Source organism: Camarhynchus parvulus, chromosome 2, assembly GCF_901933205.1.
Source record: "Camarhynchus parvulus chromosome 2, STF_HiC, whole genome shotgun sequence".
In the NCBI taxonomy this organism is placed as follows: domain Eukaryota; kingdom Metazoa; phylum Chordata; class Aves; order Passeriformes; family Thraupidae; genus Camarhynchus; species Camarhynchus parvulus.
Window position 1 is genome coordinate 90,341,221 of NC_044572.1, and position 22,056 is coordinate 90,363,276.

At 36.8% G+C, this 22,056-nt stretch overlaps 1 protein-coding gene across 1 annotated transcript in view; it reads left to right on the forward strand.

Annotated features, from left to right (window-relative positions):
- The window catches only part of GABBR2 (gamma-aminobutyric acid type B receptor subunit 2), a 457,140-nt gene that overhangs the window by 404,697 nt on the left and 30,387 nt on the right, over positions 1–22,056 (forward strand). The window contains exon 14 of the mRNA XM_030971306.1: positions 13,372–13,482. Within this exon, the coding sequence (XP_030827166.1) occupies positions 13,372–13,482 (111 nt within the window). The remainder of the gene's footprint in view (positions 1–13,371; positions 13,483–22,056) is intronic.

A 22,056-nucleotide genomic window follows, 5' to 3' on the forward strand; every position in this document is an offset into this window, starting at 1 on the left:
TCTATTTTGTTTTTTCATTTAGATAATGATGGAAAGCTAAGGGTTGAAGATAGCCATGCACATGTGCAGATAAACCTAGGAGGCTGGGAGATGCCAGTAAAGATATTCCTATGCCCATATAGGCAGAGGTTCTATCAGGGAATTTCTGGTATTTATTTATATTAATTGTCCACTAAGTAAAATATTCTGAAAAAAAAACCCTCAGAAGCAACAAATGGTACCTGGTGGATTTGATTTCAATCTGTAAGCAATATGCTGTGTCTTTCTAACCCATGGCATAGGCAAATGATTTTAACCATGGGGTTAAACATTAGTGGATTCATAGGAGACTATTTTGGCAAACATAGAGCCTATTAAAGAGAGAACAAGAACTCATACTTGTGAAAATATGCTGGGAATAGAAATTGAACTATAACATCTGCATACTATTTAATTAAAGGAACATGTTTGCACAGCTAATATAGATCAGACATTAATGGAGGAAGCTTCTTATTGCTTGTCACAAGAGATGTTGGTCCTAAGGGTTTGATTTGATTCACACATGAGCAATGCATATCTCAATGTTTAGATTCATGATCCTGTGAGTCAACCCAAATTGCATATTGTGACTATTAGATTTGATACAATTCTTGAAAGCATTGTATTTAAAAATACTACATTGAAAACTGAAACCTTTTATTTAGTCATAATTAGCAGATATAGGAATCGAGATACCACAGACTTTATGTCTTCAGGGGATAAAAGGTATTTAAAGAAGAGTAAGAAGCTAATATGTCTCCATAAAAACTTAAATGCATAGGGCCATATTGTAAGAGTTTGCTCATATAGTGCTATGGTGCTATTTAACATGCAAGTTGTGTAAATGGGACTCTCTTGTTTTGAAACACTACATTCAGGTACTTTTTGCTTAACCAATTGTTCCTCAATTTGTCCAAATTACTACAGCAAAGAATTATTTGTAGAAGATGATTCTATTTAATTAAGGAAGGCTGTCATAATCTGTCTGTACAGAATGGGTTCATGTAACTTTCAGCTGTATCATATTTTATATTATACACATAATATAAAACTGTAATATTTTGAAATGTAAGGTAAGCATTTGTTTGGATTTTTCCCTGAAAACAATAGTATGAGTCCACTTTTGATGGTGCTTTCAAAATTTTTCATAAACATTAGATTTTCTAATCCCTCAATTGTATGCAAACAAACCATGCTACTAATTCACTGTCTGATATATATAAATCCCTGTGTTTTAACAGGTTAGCTAAATCATGGTCTACTCAAAGTTTTAGACTTGCTCATTCCATTGAACATATCCTGGCACTGCTCAGTGGCGGATATACTTGTCTATTCATAAGCAAGTGTATGAAAAACTGTCATATGTCTTTCCCTGTCCATTCATCCCTGGAGGGTAATATTGGGTAGCTATTTTTCAAATTAAGATTTTGTTAAGTCAAGCTCAAAAGACTACATTTGTATTTTGCCTTTATAAGAGTTCCTGTTTTTATAATTATTCTAATAGAGTTTCTGATTCATACAGAGGTAAATTTCATAGCCTTTGACCACCTCATGAGAAAGTAGTTTGCTGCTTCTAATCAATAATTGCTGTTGTTTAATTTGTTGTATTAAATGACCAATGTATTACTAAAGTAATGTCAAGGTGATTGTGGGAACATCAGGCCTAGTTGCATGGAAGTAAAGATTTACTTACACAAACACATTTCAAAAAGGAAAAAACACTTTTATGAAAGTTTATTAAGAGATACTTTTTAAATTAATGTTGATCAGGCTGCAGAAAGAATTCTTTGCTATTTTTGGCTTATATATGTTGGTTTATATGTGTTAATTGGGGGACCATGTATGGGATAAATGCTGAGTCAGTTCATATCCCTCTTGGTGGTGGCAGAAGGAAGTGCTGTTTAGGAGGATCATGTGAACCTGTCCACTTTCTGCATTAGCTCTCTCTTCCCTTTCTGCTTAATTTGGCAGGTGAAAGTGTTCACCACCACTTCCTTTCTTCCCCATAGTCTTCCTGAGCCAAAATGGTCTGATGTTTCAGTCTCTATATCCTTGATATATTTGTGAGATTCTTACTTAATTTTGTCAGTAATTTAACAAAAGTCTACTTTGTATAGAAACTCAAGTGACCAAAAATTTTCACTGCTGACACTTTTTCAAGCTCCAGATGAGTTGTGAAAACTGCCTCAAGCTTCAGTTTAGTTTCTCAATGGTAGGAAAGCTTACTCCACCAGAGGACTAAGACATCTCACCTTACTGAGTTGGATCACTTGGCTCTTACCAGAGGTGCTCCAAAGATCCTTGGGGTGGCTTTACCTTACATCAGAAACTCTTTCTGTGGAACGTAGAAATGTTTACAGAACGTAGTTCTGTAAAACTCTTTCTGTAGAGCTCTGTAGAATGTTCTGCAGTTTCGATAGCTCCTCAAAGCACATCAGCAAATCTGAGATTTCCTGGGGCCACACCACTGCTGCTTCCCCAGCTGTTTTGGGTGGTCCTGCTCCGAGGAGCCCCCCAGCACTGCCTCACAAAGCCCAGCACAAAGTGCCAGAGGGTCACACCTCCCACCTCTCCTAAAGTCCTGTCACACTGCTGCCTTAAAGAGGAGATGGGGACAGCATAATAATTGCTCTGATAGCTCAGACAGAAGGGTTTGTTCTGAAATGTGTGACAGGCAGGTTAGTGGCTGCAGGTAAATACTGTAAAGGAGGTGAATGCCAAGTCAGACAAACCAGGCTGACACCAGACTTCACTGTTCAGAAATGTGCTGCTTTTCCTGCCCTCATGCTGATAATGCCTGTCTCCCTGTGCTTATCTCATCCTCTGCTGGTCTCTCAGTGGGCTGTGAAAAGTGGTATCAAGAACAAAGGCATCAACCCCTTACTGTTTCTCTTTAATGCCTTGATCTCAGAAATGAAAATTTGGGTGTAATGTAAGCTGTCAGGGGCTATGCTGAGAAAGAGTTTTTGATGGCTTTCATGTCAGTTCTGGAAGTGCTCCAGAAGAATTACATATGCTCACCTGTCAAAATAAAACTATGGAATAGACATCCCTAAAAAATAACAGGAGAAATTATTAAATTGCTAACTACACCTTATTAAAAAAGGTACAGATAGATTTAGACACTTTACCATGGAAATAACCACCTCAATGAATTCTTCAAGTCCAGTAAAGATTACAGGCTTTGTTTCCAATACTGAAAGAATGCAGCTTCCTGAAACATTCTGACGTCTGACGCAGTATGATACACTTGTACTGGGAAGGTGCTTGTAGGTATGATTGTCTCTACCTACCAGGATAACTTCAAGTTCTCATGACAAGAGTAAAAATGTAAAGCTATGGATATACACTATATATTTAACTATAGAAAAAAATGAAAACACATCAGATAAATGCTTCCTATAACTCTCTAGCTTGAAAAAATAAGCATTTCATCTTGTCCAGATCTTCTAATGCAAGAATTCACTGAAACATCACCTTAAAAATAAGCAAATGTACTAATATTATCAAGAATATGTGGGAATTGCAAGGCAGAGTAGGTTCAGAGTTATCTCTTTGTGTTACCTACATATATTTATACATATATATCATATATATGCTTCAAAACCAAACAAACAAAAACCTATATGATTTCAAGTTTAACAATGCAAAAAAAAAAAAAAATCTGTGGGAATATAAAATGGTTTTTGTGGTTGCTAGGTTTTTTTTCCACATCGGCTTGCTTTTTCAGCTGAACATTCTTCTGTTGTATATCAGAGCAAAGGACCTACAACATTTAAAGTGTTTGGTAGACTTGTGTTAAATGAAATCTGGTCTGACAGATGCTGAAAGAAAATAAATTATTTAAGAAAAATGTTGCATAAAAGTTTTACTGAACTGTGAGAAAGAAAAAATTCCCATGACTACCTGCTTTGCTCTGAATAACGTCAATAGAAGTGGCAACACGGAAATTGCTATTTGTAGAAGAAAGATGTCATGGAAAAATCAAAAATCCCTGTAACTGCTATTCTTTTTGTGTTTGGGGGGCATGTAGCTTTCAAGGTAGCTTACTGCAACTTAAACTTTTCACTCATGTCAACTATTCCTATGAAATCAAGAGAAATACTTGGTGAAAAAGATTTCAAGATTATCTTTTTTCTTTTATACAGATTTTAAACTATCTTCACATTTCTGTATTTATTTGGAATAGAGAAAAATTGAGAGATTTTGTGGCACCTTTGTTTACATGCATACGCTTTGGTCTAACTTGGCCTTTGGTGTTATGGTGGTATTAATCCTGCATATGTCTGTAGGGCAGCTATGACAGCTGAGCATACTCCATTCTACTCTTCAGATTTCTGGAAATGTGCTGGTCCAATGGTCCAGTGAAGACCAATAAGGCATGTGTAAAAGAAAGATAAAATATGTCAACAGTGAAACACGAGCTCAAGACATAGCTTATCAAGGACTACATGAAGAGTTTACTGGGTCAAAATCTGTTAATAACAAGAGAGCAACAAAATTTTGTTATGCAGCCTTTCAATTTTGGTAGACAAAACATAGTAAGAACTAAAGGAACCTGATATTTCACTTTAGACATCAGAACCAAAACTAGGGCTATTTTTCCTACAGTCAATGCAATTGGCTGAGCAAGAGCTATATAGGTTTATTGTCACAGGATGTTTTTTTCTAAAAGAGATGCTTTATTTCAAACCAGAGCTGAAATATGAATATGAAAATCCATATTCTGTGTTTTACTGAAGATGAGACAGCTAGCAAGATAGTCTCATTTAACTGTAATGCCAATATAACTGTGAAATATTTATCCTCATTCCAGAGTCTTTCTTTAAAGCAGGACGGACATTGATTTAAGATTCCAAGTGTAATTTTTTGTTTAGCCCTATATTTTTGACAGCTGAAACAGGGCTCTACCGAAGATAAAGGCATATTTATAGACCTTTAATCACCTGCCTTTACCTGTAAGCTTTGCTGGCATAATTGTGTCTGTAAAAGTTGAAAAGATGTGTGGTTCATTCATTGGTTTCACTGCTTTAATTTAGGTTCAGTTATACTGGCCAGCATGAATCTTCGGAAGTAATCCGTCAAGAACACAGATTTACAAGCTATTTGCTGATGATATTCCCTAAGTTAAGCATTGAGATATTTTTCTCAGAAAATATTGAGTAGCCATAAGATTCATATACTTGTAATAGTAAAGGTAGTCTCAGTCAGTTTTCCCATGCAGAATTATTTTTGGTAGGAAAGTGCTAAAAGATTCTCGTTGACCTTTGTTAACTAAAGAACATCTCTTTTGAATTCAGCATGACCTTTCTTATCAAAATGGAGTTAGGCCATATCTAAGAAGGTTATCAATTTTGAAAGGTCAAAACAAAATCAAATCTTTTGAAGTAATCAAAACACTTCTGTTGACCTGACTTTTATTGATTTATTCATCCACTCATTTTTTGCATGAAAATTGTATGTAAAAATGTTATATCTGAGAGATTACTAGTGTTGCAAGGTGGGAGAAAAAAATCAAAATCTTCAAAATTTTTATCAAAGACTAACGTTTTCATGTACATTGAGATGCACCTTATGTTTGACTGTCAACAAGAGACTGGGAGTTGATTGAAGAGAAAGCAGCTTTTCTGTTGGGGAAGTTGAATTACCTAATTTTAGAAGGATTTATGGAAAAGGATTAGATGTTTCTGCTTGAAACATCATGATGAAATTATAGAATATATTTACTAAACTAGTCTTAGTATTAAAAAATTAAAGATTTTACTCAAATTTTTGAAAACAAAGGAAATACCTCCCCTTACTACAGCAGTTGCTCAATTATGTCTTAGTGCAGTCATTAAAATAGCAGCAAAATCCTCCAATAGATTGATGGACCATCATCTTATTGTTTTGGTGAATATAAAAAAAAAAAAACCAAGGGAGGAAATTAAAATCATCCCTAATGTTTATAATTAATCTCTTTTTATTGCCACAGCCCAGAAAATATTAATTTATCAGTGCCTGCATAAGATGGCAGTGGTCTCTGCTGATATTTGCCTCTGAACATGTCATACAACTCTATTTTATGCTTTCCTCTTCTCCCACACATGATATCTATGCTTTTAAATACTCTTAGGGAATGGATTTTTCACTTTCAAAATTAAGTCAGTGTCCATTTGTTGTTCTTGTTGTTGTTGTCACTACAATGCAGATAAGCATACTGATAAATATTTTTAGAATCCATAAATCAAGGGAATTATAGAACTAAACAGAAAATATAAGACAGTTGTAGAGGTAAGATTGTTGTCCTCCTTGACCCAAATGGCTGGGCACAATTGAGGACCTGGTTTTTCTTACAGGAAGAAGAAACTGATGATAGATTCTGTGGTTGTTGGGTGCAAGCTGGGCTTGTTTACAGGAAAAGTGTTAAATCCAGTTTCTCTGAGTGCCGCATAATGGGCAGTAAGTCATATCCTTGCTTACAACTCAAAGCCTACCCACTAGGAAATTAATTACAAAAACAGCCTCCAATTTGGTTCCAGCTGGGGCCACCCAAACAGTTTGTCCCTGGCTGTCCTCTGTGGTTTCACTCCACTGTTCTCCTTTCTGCCTTTGCTGTCCTTCCCAAGAATGCTGTCAGTTTCCATTACCATAAGCAAGGAGGCACTGAATTGCTCCAGCCACCAAAAGGAGTGCCTGGCATGGCCTTCAGCATAGCAGGAAATCTAGCTAGGAAAGGAATAAAACTAGAAGGAACTGCAAGTCTGGGTTGTGAACCACAATTCTGGGCAGCTTCACCGGAAAGGAGGGGACAATATTCATCTTGTGAAGCTGATACCAGGAATTGTACATTTCTGGAAGAATCTGTACAGTGCAGGAGGGTCTGGGTAGTAACAGAGTTCCTCATTCCCCTGACCTACTTCTCTTGTGTGCCTTGGCCCCTTGCCCTCCCCTCAAAGGAAAGCACACGTTCTGCTGCCGAGTGCTTTATTGAGTCTTTGCAACATTTGTCCCTCTGTCTCCATGCACATACACAGAAAAATTTCATTACCCAGTCACTAGATATGCAACTGGGGCAACATTCTCTGAGGAAATAATATGATGTAAAATTTCTACTGAAGCGATAGCTGAGCGCAGAGTGGGAAGACTTAGTCACAGTTGTTTGAAACTCTCCATGATTCAAGAGAATTTTGCCTTTTCCCTTTTATTTCCTAGTCTTTGGTTGTTTGCAAGCATCACAAAGGTTTCTTGACTCAGTCTAAACTATTATTTCGCATTTTATGTTAATGCAAATAAATGAAACCGCTTGGATTAGGAGATGATATTAATAAAAATAGCAAGAAATCTCTGGGAACCTTTTGCCTCTCAGAAAAACAGTTTCATTTAAACAAAAATGAACCACCACAACAGGGAAATAAAACTCATTAAGTAAAGTGATGTTATAAATAATGCTGATGGGGGATTTTCTCTGCAAATAAATGTATGGACAAATTCATGATACAAGAGTTTATAAATAGTTCTTCTGGCATTTTATCATCTTTAAATCAGACTAATTTACAGTACGTATGCTGACTGATTTATGGAATTATTTGTACAAGAGGCAGATGGGGACCTTAAAAGAAGTTTTCTTTTAAATAAATTGCAGGATGATATCACTATGTCTGTATTATCAGACCTTGGCTTTTTGGGATAATAGGAATTACAGTAGTTATCTCTAATACATTTGGGGGAGGAGAGGAATTTCTTCAATTCCATTCACTTGGAAATTTAGGAGTGGATTCTGTATATGTAACAAGCTGAGGGATGTAAAATAGCAAAATCAATATCCTTGAAGCCCCAAAACATATCAGTACATTTTCCTTGGTTTACATAGTACATCTTTATTCTTTAGAAAAACAAATTGAGAAAAGGACTGAATAAAAAAGGGGATATTCATGTTGGTATTGCAACAAGTGTCATTTTGTTGTGTCATGATTTCAAGCTAACCATTACTGAATTACTATCTTATACTAAAATACCACTTGGAATGAAGATTTTTTAGGAGTTGCAATATAAACATATATATTGCTATATTGAATTGTGGGAATAGTTTAATTTTTGAAGTATTTGTGAAGCCAGACAATGCCTAAAGTCCAGTCCATTGAGTCAGGTGGGGTGGTAAACTGGATTACAGTATAACAAGAAAATGAATTAAGAAAAAAATACCCTTTAATCCCACTGGATAACCTAAATAAATCCTTTAGTTCATGTCAAAGAAGCAAGGGGTATATATTCAGATCTGTGTAAGAAAGCCTGTGTCCTGAAACACTGCATACCTCATCTTTCAATCATTAGAATGTTACAGAAATGTCCAAACTTCTCAATTAACATTGGAGAGAAATTAAATTGGTCGCTGGACTGCAAGAATTCAGTAATAGTTTTGTGCTTTGCTGGGATACTCTGTGACATAAAATGGGGTCCATAATATACCCAAACCTAAGCTCAGGTATCAACAAACAAGGTTGCCTATTATTCTAGGTTGCCTACCAAATTTTTAATTGGAAGACATTCCAAATGAGCTACCCTAGCTTAGTATTGCCATTCCTATTTTGCATTAATGGAAAGTATGACTGCACAAAGGAAAAAATACATGAAACAAAAGGGACCAATTTCCTGGAAAATCTCTTCTTCATATCACTGTTCACATCAGCTGTTTTGCTCTAAAAATACCTACAAATTATTAAGTAATCAAAAAGTTGACAGTGTCTGATCCTTCTCTTTTCATCAGTAATTAAGAGCCTGGCTCTCAATTTCACACTGCGTACTCAAACTGTTTGAATCCTTTTATGAAGCACCTTTACAGAATTCGGAGTTTAAACCAACTATAATTATCCTTGGGAGGAAAGAAAAAAAAATTGAATTTAAGAAGTAAGAATGATCTTCTAATTTAGCAAAGTCTGAGTTTTAAGACAAGCAATCACGTGTGCTCCATATGACTGCTAAATGTGCCAAATTAAAGATGCCAGAGATATCTAATTCACACTGCAAACGCTGTAGTACACAGTCATTCTGCCAGTTCAATTGAAGCCATTTAAGGGAAGATAAAACAGAGTGGGATGGTATATGAAGGCCATTTTAACAGTGTGACAGAAGAGTATGATCCTGCATTTTCCTTTACTGTGGGAAACATACAGTTTCTTTCAAACATAGTAAACAGAAGCTGCAGCTATTTACCTTATGTTCCATACCCATCTTTGGAAAAGGGACTGAGGTCTAATGTGCCTTTCTCATTGGTGAGAGTGCAGCTCCAGAAGTGGCCCAGAACCACACTGGGCTTTGCTGCAATGTCCTGAGCCAGCTGCTGAGACTGACCCCGCTGAGCTCTGTCACAGCAGCACCACAGCTCTGCAAACAGAATCCTCTGCTAGACTGGCCAAGGGACCTGGTGAGGAGATCGTGTAGAAAAACGGGCAAGGACTTTTGGATACTGTGTGCTAGCCCAGTGTGTTCTTCACAGATATTTGCTGGATAAAATGCCCAGGGAGCATAGACCCTTCCTCCTTTTAAAACCTTTGTGAAGCTACAGAAAAGGAAAAGCAATAAAGATACAAAATAAGTCAAAGGTAAATTAGTCATCATACAAATATCTGCCTTTTCCAGAGGGATTTTGGCTAGTATAATAACCACTAAGAAATTGCACTTATAGATTTAAAAATTTTTTAAAAAATCAGATTTCCCTGATAATTTTAAGCTTTACTTCTCACTCTGCCAGTTCCCATCTAGGATATCACTCATCTGTTATGACAAGGACCTGCCAGCCCTCCCAGAAGACTGAAGAGCAAAGAAAATGAAAAGGCAATGGACCTACAGAATTGACTAATAATAGTTTAAACACATTCACACACACAGGGGATATCAGCATTCTGTGGGTAATCTTTTTACTGGTTTGGGTGGCTTTCTAGACCTAGCAGATCTCATGTAAAACAAGCATTTTACTGGTGATGATACACAACTCTTGCATGAAGTGAACAGATTAAACTATTTATGTTCAACTGCTGAAAGCACTCCAGAAATTGTTGTCAATGTCAGAAACCTTATTAGGTTTCAGAAGAGGTAGGAAAGCTTCAGCCTAATCACAAGATAGGAGGTCTTCAGGCTTTTGAGAATGACATCTGAAGGGCATTGAGATTGTTTTCTATAAAAGGAAAGGGCAAATTTCCAGTACATATATAATCACTGGTAGCATTTATGTTGTCATCCTCTCTAAAGCAATAACAAAGTGCACAAATGGTGGATGATTAGAGAGGTCACTCAAGTGCCCCATTCAGCTGTAATTGTAGAGTTTTCAAAAATTCTTTTGACATCAGAAAATATCATATGTTTTTTTAACCCTGCTTTTTGCTAGGATTAGTTAATTCATGCAAAATCAGTGAAGAAACAGAATGGCAAATTAAAAGTAGTAGAACACAAATGTCATTTTGCAGTAGTGGTAAGTAATCAGCAAAATCCGTTCACTTTAAAATTGCTGCTACCTGCCAACATTTAACCCCACATGCGCAGGACATCAGCAAAACTTTGTTTCAAAAATTTACCACCTTGCAGGTCTCAAAAGTCTTTTGAAAGAAGTGCTGCCCCATGTACACTTTTGCTGCAATCAATATTCTCTCTTTCCCTGGTCTACCTAGAGCACTTCACAAGATTTTCCTATCTCACAAAGAAAACCTGAACACACTGTTTTACTTAATTAACATCGATTTTGAACTATCCTGCCTCATAAAATCTGACAATCTTCCTACTAAGGAAATGATGCTTACTCTCTAATAGTATTTGAAAATAAATTATGTTTTCAACTTCATCATTTTTGTGCCTGGATCTTAAAAGAGAGGTTTTGAGTAATAAACAGACATTCACTTTCCAGTTTTGAAGTAAATTTTAATTAGGAAATATATAAATTATATAAAAATATATAAACATATAATCTGCCACAAACCAAACAGGGCTTCTCATTTCATTAATATTCCTCAAAACAGGGAATTATTCCAATTACTTATAGTTACTTAAAAGTGGAAGAATCCTTCTGTCCAGGTGTGATTAGAGTTTTCAATCCAGGAACAAAGAAAACAAACCACGTCCATCACACCTGGTGAAAGTCCTCATTATTTATACACTTTATTGCTTCAGAAAAGTGAGAAACTGAAATAGTGGAGGAGGGCAGGAGGGATGTGGAGCTGGGAAAGCAAAGTCTTCTGCTGACTCACCAGTGTGAAGGAAAAAAAAAAGGAAAAGTCTCTGATGATGAAAACCTTAAATTTTATGTCACTTCAGTAATTCCAGACCATAAGAGATGGAGCTTTTGGCAGGTTAGAAAAATGTCTCTGTAGTACAGTCCTGCTGACACATCAGTAACACATTCAGAGCTCAGTGTGAATGATTTGTCCTGTGAAGTTTATTACATAATAGAAAAAAATAATGTTAAATGTATTAGGTTGTAACTTTGACATGAAAATGTGCTTTCAGTGCACCTAAATTTTAGCATTGGGCTTCTGTCATTGATCAGGGAGAATGAGGTAGTTCAACTGATCCCCAGACAAACATTTGTAGCTTCTTAAAGGTTGTGATGACACTTAATGTTCACAGTCATTTCAGTTCTTCAGCTAATGGCTGTTTGCCTGCCATCAACAACCATTAGGATGGAGTCATAAGCTCTTTGGGAGACTTAATATTGCTGCACTGTTTTTTATCTTATTTTATTTTAGGACACCTTTTTTTTCCAAGTGTTTTATTTTTCCATTTAGGGTCTCTACAGAAGTTCAGAGTAGGAAAAGGTTTTAAATGTTAATGTCTTACCTACTAGAGGCTTTGCAAAGAAAATTGTGAATAGTTTTACTGTGCAGTGCATCATAGCACAAAGTTGTTTGGGTTTCCTCACTTTTTTTTATAGTGGATGAGGTCAGGGGAAATGCCTCACATACAAAAACACCAGTGGAAGAAAGTGAACTGAAGATTTTTGCTGTGACCACTGAAATACATAGCAGAAGTCATACCTCATCAGAGGAAGCAAAAATAACCTTTAGGAAATTATTCAGATCTCCCCAAAGTTCCTCCATGTACAATTCTACTTTTCAGTTAGTGAAAACATTATTTTTCCTTATATAATAATCATTATACTTCTGCGTGAGACATTTTACATGTGTTATTCATAAAACAGGAAAATTGAAAAGCCCACTGGGACAACCAGGTACAGAAAACTACATCTGGGTTGATCTTAGTTTGGCTGAAACTCAAATCCATTATTTTGAAGTAGAAAGGAAAAAATAGCTTTCAGTATTTCAGCATTTTCTGTAAACACAGCGGACTGTAGGTACATGCATCTCACAACAGGAGTGCTCTGCAGTATGTAACTAAAACAAGTTCTCTTTGAATCACATTCAAGATCCTTGTGTTCTTTAACAATGTACACCATTAACAAGCAGTCCAGCAGTTTGACCAGACCCCAATATCTATTCTAATTGCATACAGCATAGTAGCTTAGTAACCCTTTTCTCTGTGTGTCAGCTGTTCTTTCCCCTGTGCATTAAAAAACAAAGTGAGTAGGTCAAGGGGTGGTTCTTGCAGATTTCTCTTTGTTATTGCTTCTCCTTCATACAAACACTTCTGATAGTCTCCAAGTCCTCTTGGTTCTGCAATATTATACAATCTCCTTTTCAAAATAAATTGAATACTGCAAAGCTTCCAGCAATATTTCATTTTGCACAGTCAATCTCTGGCTCTGAAAGATGTTTCATTGGGGGATTTTTTATTTGTTTTGTTGTGGGGGTTTTTTGTTGTTTTGGGTTTGTTTTCTGGTTTTTTGGTTTGTTTGGTTTTTTTTGATGATTTATGATCTCTCCAAAGCTACTGCTACAGCTTAGGTAGTCTTTGATTAGCTTATGATTATCAATGAAAAACCGCCTGAAACACAGCAATGTTTCATACATTGTTTATCAGCCATTTGCCAGTGACATAAGGACTGCAGGTAAAAGGAAAGAGAAATTTAAATACATTATTTTTCATGCCTGTGCTTTCAAGCTGTTTGCATTATAGAAAAAGTAGATGTCCTAAAGGTGATAAATATGACTGACACTGTTAAATATAGAGTGACTTCAGATGCTTTCTTTCAGGTTTGCAGGAGATGTGACCTCACCAGGTAGTAGCTATCTAGCAGCTGTTTCCTCAGATCCTTGCTTTTCACTGTACTTCTCTGCAGGTTCATGGGTCTGCTGTCACCACAAGCTACTCTTAAGTTGTCCACTCTGTATCCCACACATCCTCAACCTCCTGAAACAGAGCTAAGTACCACTGAGGTGTGAAGCAAAGGAAATCTGAGTCCAAATATTTCACCTTTTGTTTTTGCAGCCGGACCCTGCGGGCAGAGATATCTCCATCCGACCAATCTTGGAGCACTGCGAAAACACCCACATGACCATTTGGCTTGGGATTGTCTATGCCTACAAAGGGCTGCTGATGGTAAGTGCAGCTTCTTCTGCACAGCACTGACTTCAAGCTGCTATTTGCTGATAGGCATGAACTGAATTATATTTGCTGAGAGTCAGTAAAAACTGCTTTAAGTACAACTTCTATAATCAGATCTGTTCTAGTGTTTAGACAGTGATATGTGGATATATGCATGTGTAAAATAAATAAGACATCAGTAGCATTTAAGCAGAATATTATGGATATACCACAAACTTAAAAATTTAATACTGAAAAGATGGGTCTATAAATGAGACAACTTTGTAAAGAAGTCAAATCATCCAAATTCCTGAAGGTTCTCCAAAAAGGTAGAACTAGGCTGTCTGAGATGTTTGCGTCTTAGTTGCTAATGTATTTGAGGAATAGTCATGAGATACAAGATTATTCTGGAGCCTGAATCAAGATAAACTTTTTGTCACTGAGGCCCATCTGCATAAAAAAATTTAGTAACTAAAAAAGACCTCAGGAACCAGGGACCCTGAGGCTTGATAGTTTAAAAAAAAAAAAAAAGAATCTGTGTAGGTGACCATTAGTGATTAAAAGCTCCTGAGCCTCAAGATTTTGAAAACATCTGATATGGACAGCACTGACCAGCAGAACACCTATCTAGAGTTGAGCCCCATCTGGATCCTAAGCCTGACAGACATTAGGCTACACTGCCTGAAGGGGTCAATCTGTTCTGTGCATTTGGAACATGCTGGTTCATTAGGACACTGGGGAAGGATTGCATCAGCTGCTTCCGCTTGGCATGGTTGGTGCTGCTGCCCAGAGGGGCCTGCTGGTGCCTGGTTCCCTCTCCCCTGTGAATGACTGCTCTGATGAGCCCTGCTGCTTTTCATGCTGTTTTTTTCAGGCTGAAAAGTCTTTAAGTATCCAATATGAGGTTTGGCAGGGAGGGATGAGAAATTCTGTTTCTGTGAGTTCTAAACAGTTGTTTTGTGGTCAGACCACTCTGCTGGGGTGAGCCTTCAAGCAAGGAGGCACCAGCATCAAGTGTCTCCAGGTGACAGCTCTGATCCTCAAGCTACTAGTCAAAAGGAAGCCTTCTCAGCTTTCCATTTAATAAAGAAAAAGAAATTTTAAAAAGGCAACTTTAGGTGTAGATGCCTCCTTTTCAGAGAATGTCCAAGTAGGAAATAAAGAGCTAGGACATATGTAATCTCTCAAAAGGGATCAGGAATTAGGAGAGATTCCACACCTCAGCATGTCTTACTGGTTGGTCAGCTCGGGGTGGCCTTGGCATGTAGCACAGCATCAAGGAATATACATTCTCTGGCAACTTTCTTTGAGCTTTCAAGTTTGAGTGGTGTTAGTAGAATCAGTCAAACTGCTTGGGTTCTTACTAGTCCTTTGCCCTAGATTGTTTTGTCAGCACATATGTTAGACTGTTTTCTACAAGATATGTGACTCTCTTTAAGTCTGCAAGTGTCATTTGCAAACTTATTTTGCAAATGCCATTACATTATTAGACAATAATATGTGCATATATGTGCATATATGCATACATAAAATACTCAATTCGCTATTGAATTTCTTGGCTTGTGGTATATCTATAATATTCAGTTTAAATGCTGCTAATATCTCATTTATTTTACATATACCATTACTCAATAATTTCAGACACTGTTTCATAACCACCAGTGAAATACACACTTTAATTACTCCAGGGCCCTCTTAACACACAAATTGCTACATATTAAAAAGGAAGATAACTCATCTGAATTAAGTAATTGCTATGATGAGTGAATGAGTGATGTGAGGACAACAGAATTGATGCATTTTATCTCATCACTAAAGACATTCTGTACACCACACATACTTTGACTTCAGAACAAAAAAACAGAGCCTCTCCTGTTACTGTTTGTGAAGGTTTAGTTAATACAAAAGTCTGTGATTTTTAATAATAAAACATATCTAATTTAACATGCTATGTACTAAAGAGCTAGTATTGCTAATTACAGCACAGTGCTAAGGTGAAATTGCTTTTCTTAGGCCAAAATTATTTACTGTGACCTCTTCCCTCAAAATGGGAATATAAAAAATGGGGTTAACCTAAAAAAGTTCCTTTCTTTTTTGTCTTGAAGTAAAAGCAATACTGTCCATTCAGATGTCTTAAATGCACTGATGCAATGAATTAATGACTCAGGGTAGGGCAGAGCATAAAAGGGCAGGGAAGGCAAGGAATGGCAAAATAAGGGAAGGCATTACTTAACAGGATACACTGGTTCCCTCTTCATTAAAGTTAGCAAACTCTAAAAGTCAGATTCACAGTTCTTCAATTGCTTCTGAAGGGATGTGAGGAAATGCTTATTCTGCATGAAGGTTTCTCACTTTTTAGATTTAGATTCCTGAGGTGAATAGAGAATAACAGGAAAATTACCATCCTAAATTTTGCCTTTACCATTTTATTAATCTTCTTAATAACCAGTGTATTAGTCCTCTCCAGCTCCTCCATACCTAGAGGATTCACTGTCTTCTGCCATCTCAAGCTCAGCTCCAAAAAGGCTGCATACAAATTTGAGGTCTGTCTATGTGTACATGTTGACCATCTCATAACTACAGAATCAATCAGGCTGAAAATGCTTTTGAGATCAAGTCCAACCTGTGCCTGAACACCAGCCTGTCAATGAGTCAGTTGCAGTAGTTTGATTCTTGGTCAGGCAGACGTAGTTGAAAAGCAACTTTCTTTCATATATGCCAAAGGATGACAGAAAACACACCACCTTAAACCTGCTGGTGGTGCATTATTAGGGAGTGCACTATCTTTCTGAGGGGTATGAGTTACTTGTCTCATTCAGCCAGAACAATTCCAGACTGGACTCCTAGAATGCTTTGCTTCTTAATCACACACACATTAGTCTTGTCTACTGTTTAATTCCTCTCTTCCTGATAAAGCTTGGTGTTAACATTAGACTCAAGGTGTACATATGTTGGAAGTTTCATTGTGTCCCTGACATCTTATTACAGATAGCTGTTATTCAGCTACAGAGAAACAGGCTTTTGAGGCAAAATTATATTTTGAGCTTGACTGTTGCTCTCTGTATGAAATCCTAATTTCTCCCTGTGTTAATTGAGGGGGATTTAAGCTGTAACTAATAATAGTGACCACTTCTCATACACTGTTTTTAATGTGTTGTCCTCAGCTAACCTTGCCAAGAATGAAAATATCAGTATTTCATGACTGAGATAGGAAAAAATAATGCATATTCATCATGGGACTTGATAAATGTCACTAAGAATAAGAAATTTATTTTCTTCTAACTATTCATATTCCAACATTTCACTATAGTTGATATACTGCTCAACACAACTCTATAATTGATTTAGAAGCCAAAGAAAATATTTATTCAACTAAAATAGATCCTTGGGATAATGTTCAATCTTAATTTAAAGTCTGAAAGAACCCTCTGCTTCTTAAGGCTCTCTAATTGCTAAGCTGAATTTCTCTTACTTCCAATCCTTGAATTTTGGTGGGTCATGCATATATGTTATCCCTCTTGCTCTAAAATGACCTATGTCCTTATTTTTAGGCAAATTTCTTTGTATTCAGCCATATTTCTGTGATTTCTCTAAAAATCTTTCTGTGAGTTGTCTAACATTCTTAGCCTCTGCTTCCTCTGCATCATTTTCAGCCATGTTATTATCTCCTTCAAGTCAATGTACATGTCTGGGACAGCTTAAGTTGGAATTTTTTTTAAAACTATCTTATTTTTTTTAGTAGCTTCTCATTAATAGTTATATGTTGAGATCCATCACATAGATTTCAGTTTAAATTTTTTGTATTGATTTTATAACATTCTGTATTTAAATAATGATACTGTGCAGTATTAAGACAAACACTACTGGGAAATCCACGTATCCTGCATGAATGTAATTACCTTTATTCAGTCTTGCAAACTCATTTAACAAAAAATAATAGCAATTTGAATTATATTGCTATCCCTTTTTTTCCCCACTTATTGGCTGAGTTCATGTGTCAGCCCTTTCATTAATTTGCTTAGGATAGAAATTATGGTAATAGCTCTGTAATCACTGCGGGTGTTCCACTTTGTCTTTTCCCATATGGCCTCTTTGTATCTTAAGTGGAGCTTTGCCAGAATTCCAATAAATATCAACAATTAAGCCCAGCAGTCCAGACAACTACTAAATCAATTCCTCAAACTACTGCATGTAAGTTACAGGATCTCTGTGATTGCAACACCTTGTCTTGACAGAGTTTTCAAGAGCTCTCACTTACTGCTGGAATAAGCTGCACTTCACTGTTTTGGCAAGATGTGAATGGACTCTTTTATCTCTATGTGAATATAGGACAAAACCCCTTGTTAAGCATACCTTATCATGCATCATTGCTATTGAATCTGTAATCTCCCAGGGAATGAATCGTTATTACGATTCATTTTTCTCCACTTCTCCATTTTTATAAATCCTTATGAATTCTGTTAATGCTGCTAGCCATTCATTTGCTGCTATACTTTTAACTTACCTTTCCACTATCTCCATTTTAGATCTTTGATTCATAATCATTATTATGAATTTCCTCTTTTTAACTTTTGTTACATTCTGCCCAGTCTTTGGACAATTTTATTGATTCATAATCATTATTATGAATTTCCTCTTTTTAACTTTTGTTACATTCTGCCCAGTCTTTGGACAATTTTATTCCTTGTTTGCTTTACATTCCACAACAACTAAAACAATTTTTAAGGTAAGAATAGTTTTTTTACACATGTGCAGCTTTGGACATATCATTTACAGCCCATACACAAACATTTTTCCATTGCTCTTTGCAAATATACCTGTTGCTACCCCTTCTCCCTCTCCAATGGCTTCCTTTGCTTTGTTGGCTAATACATAAACAGTACTTTTCCATTTTTTTCATGCACTTGGAAGTAGATTTTCAAAAAAAGGAGTTAGGTACCATGGTTGGGTTCCAGTCAGTACCCTGCAGCCCAGTCTTCAGTCAGCACTTGGTGTTCTTGCCTCAGCAGGCAGGAGGAGAAGCAAATGCTGGTTCTGTGACAGGAACCAGTTCACAAATATCCAGCAGAAATCTTGGTCACTGACAGCATGTAGGTACCTGCAGGTGGTACTGAGGTCCGTGCTGGATGTTGGATGTAGCTTCTCACTGCTGCTGCAGGTGCTTGAGCCCACTGTGTGTGTCGAGCCCAGGAGCTGGGTCTGAACAGTACAGCTGTGGTGTGCAAAACATGCTCGTCCTTTTATTATTTTACTCTTATTTTATATTTACTCAGTGAAAGCTGGATGTAAAGAATTTTTTTTTTGTCACTAAGGAAAGGGAAACAGTGGAGCCGCTCACTCAGAGAGTTTGAGCAGCCTTTGTCCTTAAAAAGCTCCAGAACCAGACTGGATAAAAATGTGAACATCCTGGACTGAGTTCACATCTGAGCCTGCTTTTTTGAGCAGGAGCTTGCACTAGATTATTTCCTCAAGTTCCTCCCAATTATCTTATGAGATTATATCAACCATATTATTAATTAATTTCTTTATAAAATTAATACATTCTATATGTAGAAAAATTGAATAGTTTTCAGATTATGTTAAAATTCCCCATTGTTTTCTGATAGTACCTCTGTTTTTTAACACATATATTTGCATTCTTTTAAATTCCCTTCATGATCAAAAAGAGAACTCAGAAGAAGGACCTACCTCCTTTTCAATTAACCTGCATGATTCTAGCTCATATATATGGTGGGACCCATCTGTCCCATCTTACAGTAATTAGAGAGAAAGATAGTTAAGCTTTGTGGTGGGGGAAAGTAGTTTATAGTGGTACCAGATATTTATTATTTCTTCAATAAAACATGGACAGTATTTTAGCATCCAAAGCCACATCTCCATATGGTTTTGTTGGATAAATTTTTCCCTATTATGACCATAAGGAAACTTCAAATTTATTTTTGAAATGTTGCAGATAGTGCAGTATTCCCTTACATGTCTCTTGGCATTAGTTTTTGTATAGCAGAAATGGATTTAAACTGTAGCACACACTGGCTCTTAGCAGAGGTGCTTCACCTCTTTACAGACCTGTAATTGTGATAATGTTATGCCAGAGACAGTAGAAAGCTATTCCAAATGGATATTTGCTAATGACCAGCTGTGTATTTGTTTCAATTGAGTTACTATAATAGTTTCATGACTAAGCAGAATTTTCATGCAAAAAGACAAATATACTCTGAATGGAAAGAGGGGGAAATATTTTATTGACCTGTTGGTTTGGGAGGGTGGAGTATAAAGTAAAATCTGGATGCCTGTTAGTGCTCATAGCTTTGTGCAGCTGCCTTTCTGTCTTGCACTGGGAATGAAGGGTTTTGCCAAGACCTTTAAGGAGAAAGTCCTTCAGCTGAGTGGCTGAATATGCATATCTTGCAATTAAAATCAAAATTTAGCTCTTGTCCTAATGCTCAATAGAAATATTAAGCTTCCCTTTAGTAATGTCTATCCAGAGCAGCTCTGTGAAAATTATCTAAATACGCAGCTGACTCATGGCAGACCAGGGGAGTGAGCAATGGTTTAACATCAGATTGTACTGACAGTGAAGGTAAGAGCCCTACAAGGGAATAGTTTGTCTTTTAGTTTTCAAATCTTACTTATTGTATAGGTAATTAAAAAAAAAAAAGTCACTTTTCTATGCATCTTCCTGAAAGCTGCTCAGTATTTTGTACTGCACAATTCTGCAGTGAAAACATGAAAACCAATACTACTTTTTTTTTTAATTGAAAAAGATCCACAGTCATTTCACTGAAATAAAATGTGCCTGTGTCTGTGATGATCTGGATTTAATGAATGAACCTGAACAGAGAAACAAACAAGTCAAGCTTCACAGTCACTTCAGGCTGAAAGGTCTTTACAAGTCAGAGTCCAGAACTGGCTTGGTTTAAGGGAGCCAGGAGGGGAAATCTCACAGTAATCTAGCTAGAAGAAACAAAACCAAAGCAAACAAAAATCTCCAGATGTAAAATCTTTGAAGAAAATGATTGCTTTTATTCTTTTATGTGGCACACAGCAAGGCTACAATCCACAAGTGAACAGGGGCTGTGCTGCTACCACACAGCAATTAGCTGCAAAGCTACAGCCTAGTCCAGTATATAATCTTTCCAAAACCATATCCCCTAGTTATTGGCAAGCATGACTTCTGACAAGACTGGAGATTTTTCCTCTGGTATTTCTCTGCTCTTGTCATATATCTTTAGTGTCATTTTCTCTATCTTTCTTTCCTAATACTGTTCATAACCTAAGCTGGCATGACTGAAATGAAACATTTAAAAAATGGTTTAAGGGCAGTACAGGGAAATGGAGGTGAATAAATAATTTATTTCCTGTCATGTGACAGTCTGTGCAATCCAATAGCAAATTAGGCACTTGATTGCATCGATATAGGTTGTGGATCCAAGCATTTGTTACTGTGTTTAGCAGTAATTCTCATGAACAAGATTTAAAATTAACTAGCTGGTAGAGTTCTAAAAAACAGTGTTAAGTGTTTTCCAATACTTCAGTTACAAACACTTTTATTATATTCCCAGGTACCAAAATTTGGTCAGTACAAGATTTTTTTAAAATTAAAGTTTGCCTGTTGAATCTAAACACAAGTATAATATTCTCCATACGCCTGTTACACCTCTAACATTTTAACACAGATTTGTTTTATTCTGTCTTTATTCACAGTGATGATACAATCCTGTTGTCTTCAGATACTGTTTTCCCCAAATTTATACAGTGGTTTTCTCACTGTAGACTTTCTCACTGTAGCCTTTTTAGGTGCACTGACAACACAGCCTAAACCTACTGTACCAGCAGCTGCAAAGGCAATACTCTAAATCAGTGTCAAATGGAAGCTGCCTACCCTCAAACAAAAAATGAAACAAACCAATCCTGCCTGTACAGCTGCCCATATCTTCTGAGAAAATCCAAACCACTATTTTATGGCACTTTCTATATCAAGAAGATGTGTATATTAGACCACCAAAATTGAAGAAGGGTTTAAGTTCATGAAAAACAGTGTAGGCAGCCCTTCCTATCTGTATTCTCAGTGTCATTGGTTGAGATCCAAAAAGGACTAAAATTAGGCCATTAGGCTTGACAGTAGGCTGAGGTGTCCTTAAATTTTAGGTGACAGCTTTCTATTGGGGCATGTGTATCCCTGAGTTATTCAAACTCCTTTGGAGATGCGTGGGGTCCATCAGCAGCCTCAGGAGGGGAATTGGAACAGGCGTAAAGCAGTGAGTGGGGACAGATGTGTCCTACACCTCTCTGAATCCAGCACTAGAGCACTGCTAGGAGCTGCCTGCCTCCATCCCAATGTGTATTTATGCACGCCTTCCCTAAAGACTGTTTAATCAAAATTCTCAGCAGAGATCAGAACTAACATCCCACGCAAGTGCCCAATTAATTAAGACAGTCACTCTCTCATTACATAAAATCCAGCGGCTCTGAAAGAAGTTTGAGAGCTCCCTCTGAAGCCAGACTCTGCTCTGGTGTTAGGGAGCACGTCTCAGGCAAAATTTGGGATTGTGCTGTGTTCTCCAAACATGAAGCTATACAATGGTCATC